This window comes from Exophiala dermatitidis (genome assembly GCF_000230625.1).
Source record: "Exophiala dermatitidis NIH/UT8656 unplaced genomic scaffold supercont1.3, whole genome shotgun sequence".
Lineage (NCBI taxonomy): Eukaryota > Fungi > Ascomycota > Eurotiomycetes > Chaetothyriales > Herpotrichiellaceae > Exophiala > Exophiala dermatitidis.
In genome coordinates, this window is record NW_008751648.1 from 2,855,919 (window position 1) to 2,868,940 (window position 13,022).

The following is a 13,022-nucleotide window of genomic DNA, read 5'->3' on the forward strand; positions in this document are numbered from 1 at the left end:
TCTTGCCCCCTCATCCGGGAGTTTCGCGAGTGGTCATGATTGACTTCATGGACCGAGGGGAGCAGACTCTCGCCTAATGCAGGCAACATGGATACAATACCTGTGCTCTCCACTGGCCAGGGTATGAGCGAAGAGGACGGCCAATGGTCGATTTCAAGTCAGGACAAAAGGCCGAACCAAACGGCCGCGTGGAGGAGAAGAACAGCCGAAGACTTGAGCAAGGGAATTCCTGGCATCGGCAACTCGAACTCAACTAACGGAGCCAGCGTCAAGGTGTTGATGCCTCGACGGTTGCGGAAGGTCGACGTTCAATAATGACAAGCATAAGTTGTCGACCAGAGAAGGAATTTAGGCTGAAAGCGTCGAAGTCTGTCTCCCCGCAATTCGAGTCTCAATCCCCGATTCTCATTCTCTGATCAGGGCTGTTTACATACAGTAGGTACACCTAGCAAGCATCACAAGTTTGCATCCTCGATTGTCCCTGCTGCGGCAACCATGGTCAATGACGATAGTAGCTGTACTATCCTGGTAACCTCAATGTCGTCCTTGGGGTCAAAGAGCCCACAGCCGGATTGCTTCCCCAAGGCCGCACTCAGATGCCCAAGCTGCCAGGGACCTTGTGTGGCCACCCACCGTCCTCGACCATCTTGCGAGCCGTCTCTGGCGAAATACGTTCACCAGTCTTGTCATAATGCTTTGAAGCCAGAAGTTTCCACTTGCGTCTTTCGTACGAATCGTTCCACATCTGTATGTCGGTGAATTCGTTTCCGGCCTTTCGCTTGTCTTCTTTGGCCTAGATGCAATCAGCGATCTACGTCTTTGTGAAGTGGTCTCGACGTCAACATGTAGTTGGATGGTGCATGGGCAAAACATACCTTCTCCTCGGCTTCTTTTTTCTCTTTGAGCTCTTGCTTTCTCTTCAGGCCTTCCTCGCGCTTCTTTGCGGCGATGGCTTCTTTGTCTGAGTCTTTGGCCTTCTTCGAGGACTCGTATTTGCCTTCCATTTCCTTCTTGAACTCCGGCAGCTTGCCCTTGATCTCGCTCCAACGTGCCTTGAGCTCCTTGAGATCGGTGTAGCTTGTGGCTGCGAGGATGTCTTTCCACTGAGCGCTTGCGTTTTCGGCCTTCATACGTAGCATGATCTCATCGTCGGCTTCCTTGGCATTGTTGTCCTTCTTGGCTTCGTCCTTCACTTCCGCTGGCTTTGGAGACGCCTCTGGTGTATGCTTCGGATCATGGCGTTTGCCGCAGCAAGGACACTATAAAGTCAGCTGGATCTGCTCGCAAATCGAGTGAGCCGCATGTTGGCTTACCGGTTGTCGTCGTGACCTGGTCTCGGGGATTCGGAAAGTATCGAAGATGGACATCTTGACTGGCTTGATGGTGCCGTCCTTTCGACGATGATAGAACGTCAAAGACATGATGGGTGGTTCTGTCAATCCTGGTGGAAGCGTTACAGAAGGCGTTGTTGTTGTTGTTGTTGATGGTGTTTCCTAAGTCGCCGAATTCAGTTGTGAGGTTGAGATATAAATAAGATGGTGAAGGGCATAGATCAACCGCAGTGTCAAGTGAATTTGCCCTATGCCGAGCAACTGGGAGAGCGCCGAGATATCTTGCGTGAATAGCATTGTGGGGATACTACCATGCATCTGACACGGGACAAAGACTTACCTGTTGCGAGGCCATTTTTTACTTCTGCCCGTGCAGTGACGAATGCCAGGTATTGGAGGTGAGAACAGGACTTTAGATGGGAAGGGAAAAAAGAGAAGTCGTGGCCGATATCAGATATTCTCCGCTATCTTTGCTTTTGTACGGGGAGAACGGTTATATGAAGTAGGCGGTCAACGAGGCCCTATCCCGTCTTCATATAGTTCCGTCGTCCGCCATGCGCATTCACCCTCTTCTGTACGTGTGACGGCCTTGTAACCCACAGTCCGTGAAACCAGAATTCAACAGTCAAGTTGAGCTGCGTAGAAGAGGAACCAAGGATTCAACGCCATTGACTCTGTCACCTTCGTGCAATTAACGTTGTCCAGGCCATTCGTAGTAACACTGCCCTGAGGTTTCATTCTCCCTAGTCATCCCATGACATATAAAGGCAACCGACCGGCAGGGACTCAGTCGAGTTGATCGTGAGGAAGCGATTGGGGTAGCTTCACCATTCATCTTATCGGTTCAGATAGTTGGCACCAGCTGCGTCCATCCCACGCTCATATGCCCGAGCACAACTCCGCCAGAGAGCAGAGTGTTCGGGAGTTCAATAGACTTACCTGTCCCTAGACTGAAGGGAGCAACAGCCCAAGGCTCATCATAGTTATTGATATAGCGGACAGAGAAGTTGATGGGATGTCGGAGGTTTCCCAAAGACCAAGAAAAGGGGTGCGTGCGATTAAAGCGGCACGAGATGACAATGTAAGGGGTATGGTGTGTGCGCCAGGAACAGCAGCGCAGCGACTTGAACTTGACGCGAATTCACGATTGAAGACAGTAAAAGTAACCCACGGCACACCATCCACGGCAATATATTGTGCATTCAAGGGGGTAGAGACCGTATCCTCCGTTCACCAAGCTACGACCCGAGACCAATAACTCACCTTTCACAAGAGATGCGCTTCGGGGCTGTTGCGGCCTATGCCGCATTCGTAGGATGGATAGGGGTCGGACTGGCACACAACATCCAGCTTAAAGCGCACACGAGAGAGTGCTTCCACGAGGAATTGCACAAAGATGACAAAATGACGGTGACGTTCCAAGTGGGCGACCGCGAGTCTGGCGGAGCCGGAAATTTGGACATTGATTTCTACGTATGGTTTCCTTCAGCCTTCGACAAAGCGTGCAATACCCAAATATACTAATGCGCTGGCCATGGCAGATCATCGACCCCTCTGGATCCTACGAAACTCAGATGAACTCTGTCTCTTCTGGCGACTATTCCTTCGATGCCCGCATGGACGGCAAATACATGTACTGCTTCAGCAACGAGCATTGGTCCGCCAACAGCAAGGAGGTCTCATTCAACGTCCATGGTATAGTGTACGTGCCGGAGTCGGAGGCGCCACAAGATCCCCTCGAGCAAGAAGGTAAGCTGTGCTGTCAATTCCTTGACTTGAGTCCAAACTGATCCGCTCCTACGCTAGTCCGTAAACTCTCCGAGCTCATTGCCCAAGTCAAGGACGAACAAGCCTATATCGTGGTCCGCGAACGCACGCACAGAAACACGGCCGAAAGTACCAACTCCCGAGTCAAATGGTGGTCGATTTTCCAACTGGGCGTTCTGATAGGAGAGGGGATATTCCAAGTCTGGTGGCTGAAGCGTTTCTTCGAGGTGAATAGCCGTCCCCTTCCATAAGTACCCGCAGGTCTTGTCAGATATTGGATCTGCAGCTTTGAGGATGCTTCAAGCTCTGTCTTGGATGGAGTTATTGTATTTTGGCAGGGAATCGGCTGACCCATTTGTTGTCGCAGGTCAAGCGTGTTGTATGAATAGATATGAACTCTCACGAAGCTGGGCCAGAAAATACAGGAAAAGTTGAGCATTCTGATGGCTGTCTGTGTTGCAGGCGTGTGTGTTTCTCTTCGACGTTTTTCCATTGTCTGGTCATTTGTCGTGGTCTGGTGACGGACATCCTACGGCTCGATGGCAACTACCCTTATTGCGTGGTAAGCACTACTACTATCAACAGAGGCATGGCCCGCATGCACGAGCTGTGCGAGAAGTCGGGATGTCTGCCCAAAGTGTGCAGTGTCGGCCAGCGGGACGGAATTGCGATGGGACATCCTGCATACGACCAGCAATTCCTGCCCGGTATGCCTGCTGGCCAGGAAGAATAACAGTGAGCAGTTGTGCGAGACATCCGGTCCAGCAAGAAGCGGGCATGGACATAGGAGACTTGGATTGCCCTCGTTTTCGTATTCTTCCGCCAGTATCCTCCAGAGCAGGTCTTCTCGAACCGGACATCTGTCCTTCCGTTCGAGTGCCTGCTTCCCCGAGTTATGGTACGGCATAAGAGGGAGGCCCAACCCTATCGAGGTCTTTGAAGTCCTGGTCTTCATGGAGGACGGTTCCTCAAAGCAGCTGTCCGCCTGGTTTCTGGTTTGCCGTTGAGGGTGCTGCCTTTTTGATTGGAGTACCGCCGTAAGGAGGAGTAGCAGCACCCTGGCAGCGACGCGTCGGACATACTGTATACTGCATATACTAGCATTGACCAGCGTAGGTCGTTAAGCGTGGGCAAAGAGTAAGACAAGCGCAGGAGATATATCTATCGTTGCGCCCTTCCAAGCCCATGTCAACATACAGTTACAAAAGCAAAAGCACACAACGCACTATTCTTATGGGACAGGAGCAGGGAAGCCGTCATGTTCTGTGATCATCGGCTGGAGGACCACTTCCACCCTTCAATCTGGTAAACAACCGGCCTTTTGTCCAGGACGTTCGCCGTCCCACCCAGAGCAGGCGAGATTGGCTCCACCGCGGACAACGAGCTTCCCAAAGAGGCATAGAATACGAGGCTCGGGTCGCATCGTCTCACCTGGTCCGTTTCCTCACGCCGTTCAACAAGTTGGAGCATGGCCCAGTCTTGCGCGATGGTCAGATGGTCAGATGGTCAGATGGCCAGACTCCCTTGGTTCCCTTTGACGAAGTTGTCCGTTCCGATGGCCATTCCTGTTGACCCTTTCGCAAAGCGACGGGTTGAAGCTCCCTTTCATCAGTGCTTCTACGCTTTCGTATTCGCTGATCCCACGCGGGCTGGCGGCCTAGGGCCTCCTGATGCCCAATGGAACACGCCAGAACATTAGGCGACCTGGTTCGCTTGTTTTTTGACGAGGAGTTGGCGTATCCACGAATGGAAGTCTTGCCTTTTTCGTCCGCCAGAGGGAGATGAGCCTGTCTGTGCTGGAGATCGGATTGGCCACATTCCGGGAACCAAGTGTTGGTCTTGGTGGAGAGAAGCTCATCGAACGATCTCCTTGACCACCGTTAAATACTCTTGAGGGTATGTCCATGCTCAGGGTTTCGTTCCATTTGTCAGCCATGCATTGTATGATACTCGAACTTTCCCATTTGGTAACATATGCACACATCGCCGTCGTTGTGGTGTAGTTTATGCCAATATTGAATCATCATTCGGGGTTCTGATATTTGTAATCTTCTTCGTTGGTCGTCTGTTCGAAGTTGTGCATATTTTGGGAAAGTGTCCACATTCCGGCCTATATTAACCAGTGACACGAAGGGAGAGGACGGGAGGCATAGACGTTTTGTTGACCAGTCCATGCAAAAGTACAGACCCTCGCACTTCCGCAAATCGAACACCCCAAAATGAAGTTCCCATGGTCCAAACCGCGCGACGCGCGTGAGGCGGAAAAGACAGCTGATGGCTCAGCTACCTCGACTTCAGCCACCCCAACCACAGTGCCAGATACCAATTCCAGCTCGCCACCTGAATCTCAACAAGTCTCATCAGACATTATCGATCATGAGAAGAAGACCGAAGAACAAAACCCAGCACGAGCAGCAGCACCAGATGCGCAGCGATACACTGAGTCAGGGGACCCCGTCACCATCAACAACGACAATGCTGGCGACTCGAACGAAGTCAATCAACACGGTAGTTCGACCGAAACCGAAAAGAACGAAACCACCCACCACGACTTGACCCGGACCGTATCAACCGCCACCGCGTCCACCGATGCCGGGGAACCAGGCGAAGACGACGAATCCAAGTACGCCACCGGTCTCCCGTTATATCTCCTAACATTCGGCCTCACGCTATCCACATTCGTGATGGCCTTGGACAACACCATCATCGCGACCGCTATCCCAAAAATCACAACCGTGTTCAACTCCCTCGACGACGTGGGCTGGTATGGCTCTGCGTATCTGCTCACGACAACATCTCTACAGCCCTCCTTTGGCAAAGTATACACTTACTTCAACGTGAAATGGACGTACATGTTGGCCCTTGTCATTTTCGAGCTGGGATCCGTGCTATGCGGCGCAGCAGTCAATTCAGCCATGTTGATCGTCGGCCGAGCCGTGGCGGGCGCAGGAGCAGCCGCTTTGTTTTCAGGCGGTATGACTATTATAGCCTACTCGGTGCCCTTGCGCAAGAGACCTATCTACATTGGCCTGTTGAGTTCGATGTTTGGCATCGCGTCGGTTGTGGGACCTATTCTAGGAGGCGCATTTACTGACCGTAAGAAACACCTATTCTTCTCTATCCATTCACAAGTGAAGCTCGCTAACCCTGTCCTTGTTGGTGGTGTTCTAGGAGTCTCATGGCGCTGGTGTTTCTACATCAACCTCCCCATCGGCGCAATCGCAATCACAGCCGTATTCTTCTTCTTCCACAACCCGAAGCGCAAACACAGCAATTTAACCATGAAACAGAAAATCGGCCAGATCGACCTTGTGGGAGCCTTCTTCCTCATCTGCGCCATCGTCTGTCTTTTGCTGGCCCTTCAATGGGGGGGCACCACGTACAAATGGTCAAACTCCAACGTCTGGGGCTGTCTACTTGGCTTCTTTCTCCTCATTCTGGTATTCACAGCAATTCAAATCCGCAAGGGCGAACTTGCAACACTTCCACCACGAATTTTGTTGCATCAACGAACGGTGTTCGTGTCGGCGTTTTTCTCGGCATTTCTGTCCATGGGCATCTACACGCACATCTACTATCTACCTTTTTATTTTCAAGCCGTCAAGGGCACTACGGCCGAAGGATCCGGAATCCGCACCATTCCGTACCTGGTCAGCGTCACGCTTTCGTCCGTCGTGGTCGGTGGCACCATCACGGCTCTGGGGCCCTATGTTCCATTTACATGGATTGGCTCCGCCATCTTTGCAGTCGGGTGTGGGCTGCTGTATACATTGAAAGTCGACTCGTCAGCCGCCACATGGATCGGATACCAAATCCTGGCCGGGGTCGGCGGCGGCGGATGTGTGCAGATCCCCTTTATTGCCGTGCAAGTGGTGTTGCGGCAAAAGGATATTCCCGTGGGAAATGCCGTCACCATATTTTTCAATTCGCTTGGTGGTGCTATTGCCATTTCGATCGCGCAGAATATCTTCTCGAATAGCCTGGTCGAGCAGATCCCGAAGTATACGACGGGTGTGGATCCGAGAGTTATCATGGGTGCTGGTGCGACTCATATCAGGGAAGTCACGCCCCCGGACCAGTTGCCGGGGTTGTTGCGTGCTTATGATATTGCGGTTACGAATTCGTATTTGCTGTCGATTGCTTGTGCGTGTATTGCGTTTTTGCTGTCGCTGGGCTTTGAGTGGAGGAGTGTCAAGGGGAAAAAGATTGAGATGGGTGGTGCTGCTTAGAAAAGAAAAGAGAATTGAAAAAGTTGGTGGTATGGCGTGGCTTTGCTCGTTGACTTGGGTCAGGCTTAACTCCCGGGTTGGTTTGATGCGAGGCTTCTTCCCTCGCGTCGGTTCGGCTTCGAGTCTGGACTGTAGGGGATTAGCAGTAGGAGAGAGGTGACAGGTCTATCTTCTCAACTTTAGAATTTATTAAAGCACTTTTCGTCTGCATTGCGTTGCACATATGGTACTCGGTGACACTGACACCCGACAACTTGAGCCTGAACAAAGGACTTTCCCGACTCTACAGACTCGGCTCCATCGTAGGTAGCATAATTAATGATTCCACGATCACCCTATCCTCGACTCTCGAGGTTCAGAATAAGTGTCCTGTGTTCTGCAACCGCGTGGATCCTTGTTCACAGAATCATATCCTCGATTGGTCTATGAAGGCTTCAAGATGGACCAGTATCCTAGTTCGACTTTGGTTTCAATGCAAAGTGACTGAATCGTGGATTCTAGTTGGGTAATGGTGTGCACGCGCAGAGACAAGGGCGTCTGGCAATTCCACTCTGCTTTGCCCAGGGAAGCTGTTAGTGGCGGCGGTCTTCTGACTTGGCCGGACATGTTCTCTGGTCATTCACTCCTGTCTGACTGACCCATGGCTCTCTGCTCGCTGCTCTCCTACGTATCGTGACATCATCAACCAGGGGCAACGTGTCCACCAACCGCCATGTCTGTTTTCCACGTCGCGAATAAAGTGTCCTTCTCGAAAACAATAAGTGTACACGATACAATATTCCGACGGCAAGGCTATGGTTCGGTCCCATCAAGCGCCGTTGGTGTTCTTGTCCTCTCCCTTGGCAAGGTCCTAAAACATTCCATACGGACCACCTGTTCATGCTTTCTCATCATCATGGCGACAATCAGTGCCTCCTACCCACCAGACCGCAGCATGGATCATCTGCTCGATGACGATAAGTTCAGCCGGACTCCTTGGCGCATAAACAACCACTCGGGCCTGAGGCGCGTGGCCTGTCTGGGCTTCATCCATCGCTAACCAAGACGCCAACCTCGTTGACAGAGGGTGGCGCTGACCCCACCCATTCTCAATAACGGCCCGAACATCATCGGGATGTAAGGTCAGTTGCACAAGGCCGCCAGCGTAGTCGGCACTGACAATCTCGCCATAATACCGAGTCTCGTTGAAAACCTGTTGTCTTGCGAACAAGGAAACGGAACCGCCAGCCTCAAAGGTAGAGCTGCCTAAGTAGGTCGTCCCTGGATACTTGGTAGGTATGGCTGTGACGATATCCCGGAGCCGGTCTAGCATGCCACTTTCCTTGAGGGAACAGGGCACTTGCGTCGCTTGCTTAGGGCGGGGGATACCCGATATGCTGGGCCGAGAACCCACGCGTGCCGGGAGTGTTTCGAGATAGCCGCGGGTTGAGATACCTGACGGCGTCGAAGGGACGGTGGTAGGATCTGATACAGACACGACTTTGAGTAGCTGCTCGTGGATGCGTTCAAACCTGGAATGAAGGTATTTGCCTTGTTTGCTGTCCAGGAAAGTGGCAATGTCTAGCCTCAAGTATCCGAGAATATAAGTGCATATCGAAGAGCCTATCAAGATAAATTCGACAGCATAGACAAGGGGAGGGATGTGAATGTGTCCAATAATGGTGGCCATGTCTGTTATGTCGTCCAGGACTTTGCTTCCTCTGGCTTGTGTTGCCTCTCAGGAAGTTGTAGGCCGTGGGAGGGCCGGGAAATGCGCGGGGTGCGGGTGGACAGCGTTTTTGAACAGGGCAGCACAAAGACAGGTGATGGTGATACTCAAGCCTGGATGATGGAAGGTGTAACGGAGCTGCAATGGATAATATACCTACGGGGTGTGGCCACCGTGCTCAGACGGGATCGGTGGTTCGAGGTCCTCAAACCCCGAGGAACGGATAGGCTTATGACTTGATAGCCAGCCGTGGATGGAAAAGCTACATCCACATGTTCCCAAGCGACGGAAGCTAAAGCAAGTGTCGAATACTTATGCTCCGACCACGCCGACCGACCAGCAAAGGACGATAGATGAAACGAGAGATATATGGCTGTGGTAAGAGAAGGCAACGGATGGTGGTGAAATGGAATGGTATACGGGACCCACACCAGATGTACTATACGCGCTGCTGGTGCGTTTGGGTGCCGCGCGTGATAGGGGCTCGGATCAGTTGGAATGCACGGACGAATGCTGATTGGAAGAGTATGCCACAGGCTTCCTGGCGAGCGGTCGAAACGTCCCGACAGACTGCATAGTGCCTCAGAAAGATATAGCAAAAGGTGATAGTCTTGTCAAGAGTGGAAGTTGACGTTCGAAGGACGGTAGAAAGACCACCCCGCGCTATCCTGAATCAGGACAAGCATCGGCATGTCGGCATGTCGGCGATTGTATCCGCCGGTAGAGAGGACTTCAAGTTCCAACTTGAAGTTGTCACATCAATGTTCAGGGCCATGTTCCGACGACAAGCAGCATTATTACCTTCATGTTGTCCAACATCTTTGAGCATATCGGTCAGCCATCTGGTGCCGAAGACTGATGACCAAGAGTCGGAGCACGGATCATATAGTGGTGCAGGTATTCGAAGACTCGAATTGCTGTAGACATTGTACAACGTCAGGCCTTTGCTTCCGAGCGAGATCAGTCGGCGTGGAGGCACACTCTCTGACTGGCATCCACATTCCCGTAAAATCGTCTTTTTGGCATGGATACAACTCGTGTACGCAAGCGGACTGCCATGGTGGTTTCGCCCTCGTGACTCGCCATCAATGCATCAAGACTTCGTCGTATGAGCGATGCTCTGGCTGGCTCCTTCCTTCATTCAGCTCACGCTGCATATTGGTAACAGAAGACCTGAAGACTGGACAGATTCACAGAGTTTATCAGTTGCTCAATAATTGAAACATGACCTGGGCACCTTATGATGCGCGGCTGTAACTGCCCAAGCAGATGATAAAACTGAAGGCACTTCAAGGCACTTCAATACCATCCATCAAGGAGCGCAGTATCATAGTCAATAGGTTGCCTTCTCGAACCTTTCTCTACTTCTGGTCTCAAAGCGGCGTGCACCCTCTCCGTTATCCTCGCGTTCTTCCAGATATAGAGAGGGGTTCAGGTGTTGCAGCGCCGCTAGAGCGGTTCAATAAATGGCGAGAGATGTTCCGACCGCCGGCGACCTTTTGATAAGTGTTCTGGGCTAGAGCAGCATGCTTGGAGGTCACCCAGCGCATACTAGTGAATAGCATCACGATAGTGAATCAAAGGTTGTCGAGTAATAGCGCGTGCTCAAGGCTGTGAGCCCATCACGGGGACGTGAGATGGAGACCACACTGCTAGAATCCTCACTCGATAGGACGTTGAACAGCAAGTACTTTGCTCATATTGATAAGAATTTTCGGTCGATATCTGTTCGGACGTCCTCGAGTCCTAATAATGAGACGGCGGACACGGTAAGCGTGACTGTCTACCAAACCCTGAAGGACATCTTAACAGACCAGCAGGCAAAGGCGGCGGTTGAAACCAACAATTACGCAGCCATTTTTCTGCAATCGTCTTTTCAATTGCAATCGTCTTTTCAATTGTGACCGTTCAAGTGGTCGATGGCCGAGTGATGTTCAAGTTCAAGATTAGGACAGTCTGGTACAAGGATCAATATAAAGTCGTATGAGGAAAGCCTTGATTGGTCTGACGAGGACGATCGTATCCTCCAAATGTCTAGGCCAGGGTCCAAAACCTGCTTTCTCACGACCACAGCCTCCCATATTGTTTCTAGGCACCGTATACTAGCAGGAGTCGCAATCCTTCGACCGGTCGTTTGGCTGCTTTACGGTCCCTTGACCAAGGGTATGACGTCGGCGGTCATACTTTGGCCGAACAAGAAATGACCCTTGTCTATCGTCTTGCGCACACAACATAGATAAAGGAAGAGGTGGACCACTCTGGAGATTCCTACTGTATACCCCAGAGTTCACCAGAAAATATCTATACTGTAGACTCTTTTGTTAAAAAACCACCACATCTGATCAAAATGGTTCTTGGAAGGAAAACCCGCAATCATGGCGGCGGTACAACCGTCACCACCACTACCACAACCACTCATCATCCAGGCCCCGTTGGAACTGCAGCTGCGCCTAGAGTCGGACGTACCAAGCCAACCTTGATGCAACGATTGCGCGGCAGAACAACGCCTCGTGCATCGACGACGACAGCTCGACCTGCCCGAAGAAGTCGGTTCGGCGGCACTCGTACAAAAAAAACAGCAGTAACTGCCACACCCCGCCGCAAGACCAGTGTGAGCGACAAGGTGTCGGGCGCCATGCTCAAACTTCGTGGCACTCTGACTCGGAGGCCTGGGCAAAAGGCCGCAGGGAGCAGACGGATGCATGGAACCGATGGGAGGGGGAGTAGACGATACTACTGATCCCCAAACCCGACCAGAGTCCCGTTCAGGCACAGCCGGCTCAAGGAAGCGCGACTGGCTCAACTCATTGCGTTCTCAATGGAGAGACAGAGAGCGATATGTATCATTCGCCAATTTCTTCTGAACTGAGGGCGCTTCAGGGGCATGAAGAGTCCTGCGTGGCCCTGCGGCTCGGATGAAGCGGGTTGTTGTTGTATGATAGTATGAGCTTTGATTGAGTTGGATACCCATCGTCGACGGACATCCGTCGAAACAACTGTCTAATGCACTGAATTTGTCTTTTCCTTTTTCCGAACTTGGTATAAGAAAATCCCTTCTCTTTGGTCCGAATCACGTCCTGCATACGAAATCTGTTCGACGGCAAACTTCTTTGTCATGTCTCTTATGAAGCGCATGTCTGCCTTCCGGCGTTTCTTGAAGCAAAAGTAGCACGTCGTGGAAGGGCCAATAAGGTCGGTTAGAGTCTGCAGCAGAAGGGGGAATGCGGGTTCGAAGTATACGCAGTCCGCAGCCAGCACGATGTCCGGCTGTTCTGTACCATTGCGAAGAATATCTGCAGGTGGTGGCGAGCCCCAATCGTATATTGCCGCACCGACTTTCGCCTCGAGCTTGTTCAACTCGACGTTCTTTTGCATCAGCGCAAGCATAGGTAATTGGTCTGTTACCCAGATCTTTGTGTCAACCTCGCAACCCAGAGCCACCGCCAGACCAACAAGGCCGCCTCCTGCGCCAATCTCCACGATGGACTTCCCCAGTAAAGACTGCGTCTTATGGTATGTAAGCATATATTTGGCCAACACCATGCCTGCGGGCCACAGTTGGCCACCACATCCTTCTTGGAGGTCTTCATGGAGGAGCAGAGGAGCGCTGTCGGGTAGGAGGCCGTCAAAAGTCAGGCTTGTGGTTGCCGCGGTTTTGTTTTCCCGTTCAGGAACGAGATTCGTGGCCATGGCAAAGACATCGTTCTCTGGAGATGGTGAGCGCGAGGCGCTCATGGTTGATGCTTTTTTGCTCTTTACGCTGAAGTGGTGAGTTAGTGATATTTGAAATTTTCATTGTGGGTTGGGTTCTAGTCGCAACAAGTATGGCAGCGTAGAAGAGATGTTAGAAACTGAGAAGAGCAGGAACTAGGAGATTCTCGTTTACTCCCTCGAGCACAAGACTCTGTGAGGTTTGCAGCAGAGACCTGGAAGTCAGTGCACCAGACTGCGTGCGCACACTCGCATTGAACATTGAATGGCATAGTC

At 51.7% G+C, this 13,022-nt stretch overlaps 8 protein-coding genes across 8 annotated transcripts; 3 read left to right on the top strand and 5 right to left on the bottom strand.

The window, feature by feature from the left end:
* Nucleotides 1–592: 592 nt before the first annotated feature.
* HMPREF1120_04027 (uncharacterized protein) lies at nt 593–1,421 on the bottom strand (the record flags this gene model as incomplete). The annotated part of the gene is made up of 3 exons (XM_009158131.1): nt 593–793; nt 876–1,259; nt 1,314–1,421. The coding sequence occupies 3 exons, from the start codon at nt 1,419–1,421 to the stop codon at nt 593–595; spliced, it is 693 nt and encodes a 230-aa protein (XP_009156379.1).
* Nucleotides 1,422–2,606: 1,185 nt separating this feature from the next.
* Nucleotides 2,607–3,349, top strand: HMPREF1120_04028 (uncharacterized protein; the record flags this gene model as incomplete). Its single annotated transcript, XM_009158132.1, has 3 exons — nt 2,607–2,804; nt 2,873–3,080; nt 3,138–3,349. 3 exons carry the CDS (start codon nt 2,607–2,609, stop codon nt 3,347–3,349), a joined length of 618 nt encoding a protein of 205 aa, XP_009156380.1.
* HMPREF1120_04029 (uncharacterized protein) lies at nt 3,321–4,487 on the bottom strand. Its single transcript, XM_009158133.1, has one exon. It carries the CDS (start codon nt 4,051–4,053, stop codon nt 3,628–3,630), a length of 426 nt encoding a protein of 141 aa, XP_009156381.1. The 5' UTR covers nt 4,054–4,487; the 3' UTR covers nt 3,321–3,627.
* A 17-nt stretch (nt 4,488–4,504) lies between these two features.
* Nucleotides 4,505–5,337, bottom strand: HMPREF1120_04030 (uncharacterized protein). Its single transcript, XM_009158134.1, has one exon. The coding sequence runs from the start codon at nt 5,080–5,082 to the stop codon at nt 4,756–4,758; it is 327 nt and encodes a 108-aa protein (XP_009156382.1). The 5' UTR covers nt 5,083–5,337; the 3' UTR covers nt 4,505–4,755.
* Nucleotides 5,318–7,327, top strand: HMPREF1120_04031 (DNA repair protein RAD50; the record flags this gene model as incomplete). Its single annotated transcript, XM_009158135.1, has 2 exons — nt 5,318–6,194; nt 6,270–7,327. 2 exons carry the CDS (start codon nt 5,318–5,320, stop codon nt 7,325–7,327), a joined length of 1,935 nt encoding a protein of 644 aa, XP_009156383.1.
* Nucleotides 7,328–8,204: 877 nt separating this feature from the next.
* Nucleotides 8,205–8,996, bottom strand: HMPREF1120_04032 (uncharacterized protein; the record flags this gene model as incomplete). The annotated part of the gene is made up of 1 exon (XM_009158136.1): nt 8,205–8,996. One exon carries the CDS (start codon nt 8,994–8,996, stop codon nt 8,205–8,207), a length of 792 nt encoding a protein of 263 aa, XP_009156384.1.
* Nucleotides 8,997–10,854: 1,858 nt separating this feature from the next.
* HMPREF1120_04033 (uncharacterized protein) lies at nt 10,855–12,099 on the top strand. The gene has a single exon (XM_009158137.1). It carries the CDS (start codon nt 11,383–11,385, stop codon nt 11,773–11,775), a length of 393 nt encoding a protein of 130 aa, XP_009156385.1. The 5' UTR covers nt 10,855–11,382; the 3' UTR covers nt 11,776–12,099.
* On the bottom strand, nt 12,036–12,770 carry HMPREF1120_04034 (uncharacterized protein; the record flags this gene model as incomplete). The annotated part of the gene is made up of 1 exon (XM_009158138.1): nt 12,036–12,770. The coding sequence occupies one exon, from the start codon at nt 12,768–12,770 to the stop codon at nt 12,036–12,038; it is 735 nt and encodes a 244-aa protein (XP_009156386.1).
* Between the last annotated feature and the right edge of the window lie 252 nt (nt 12,771–13,022).

Excerpts from the sequence above, each read along its gene's own strand:
- HMPREF1120_04030 (XM_009158134.1), bottom strand. The coding sequence starts at position 5,082 with ATGTGTGCATATGTTACCAAATGGGAAAGTTCGAGTATCATACAATGC.
- HMPREF1120_04033 (XM_009158137.1), top strand. The coding sequence starts at position 11,383 with ATGGTTCTTGGAAGGAAAACCCGCAATCATGGCGGCGGTACAACCGTC.
- HMPREF1120_04029 (XM_009158133.1), bottom strand. The coding sequence starts at position 4,053 with ATGAAGACCAGGACTTCAAAGACCTCGATAGGGTTGGGCCTCCCTCTT.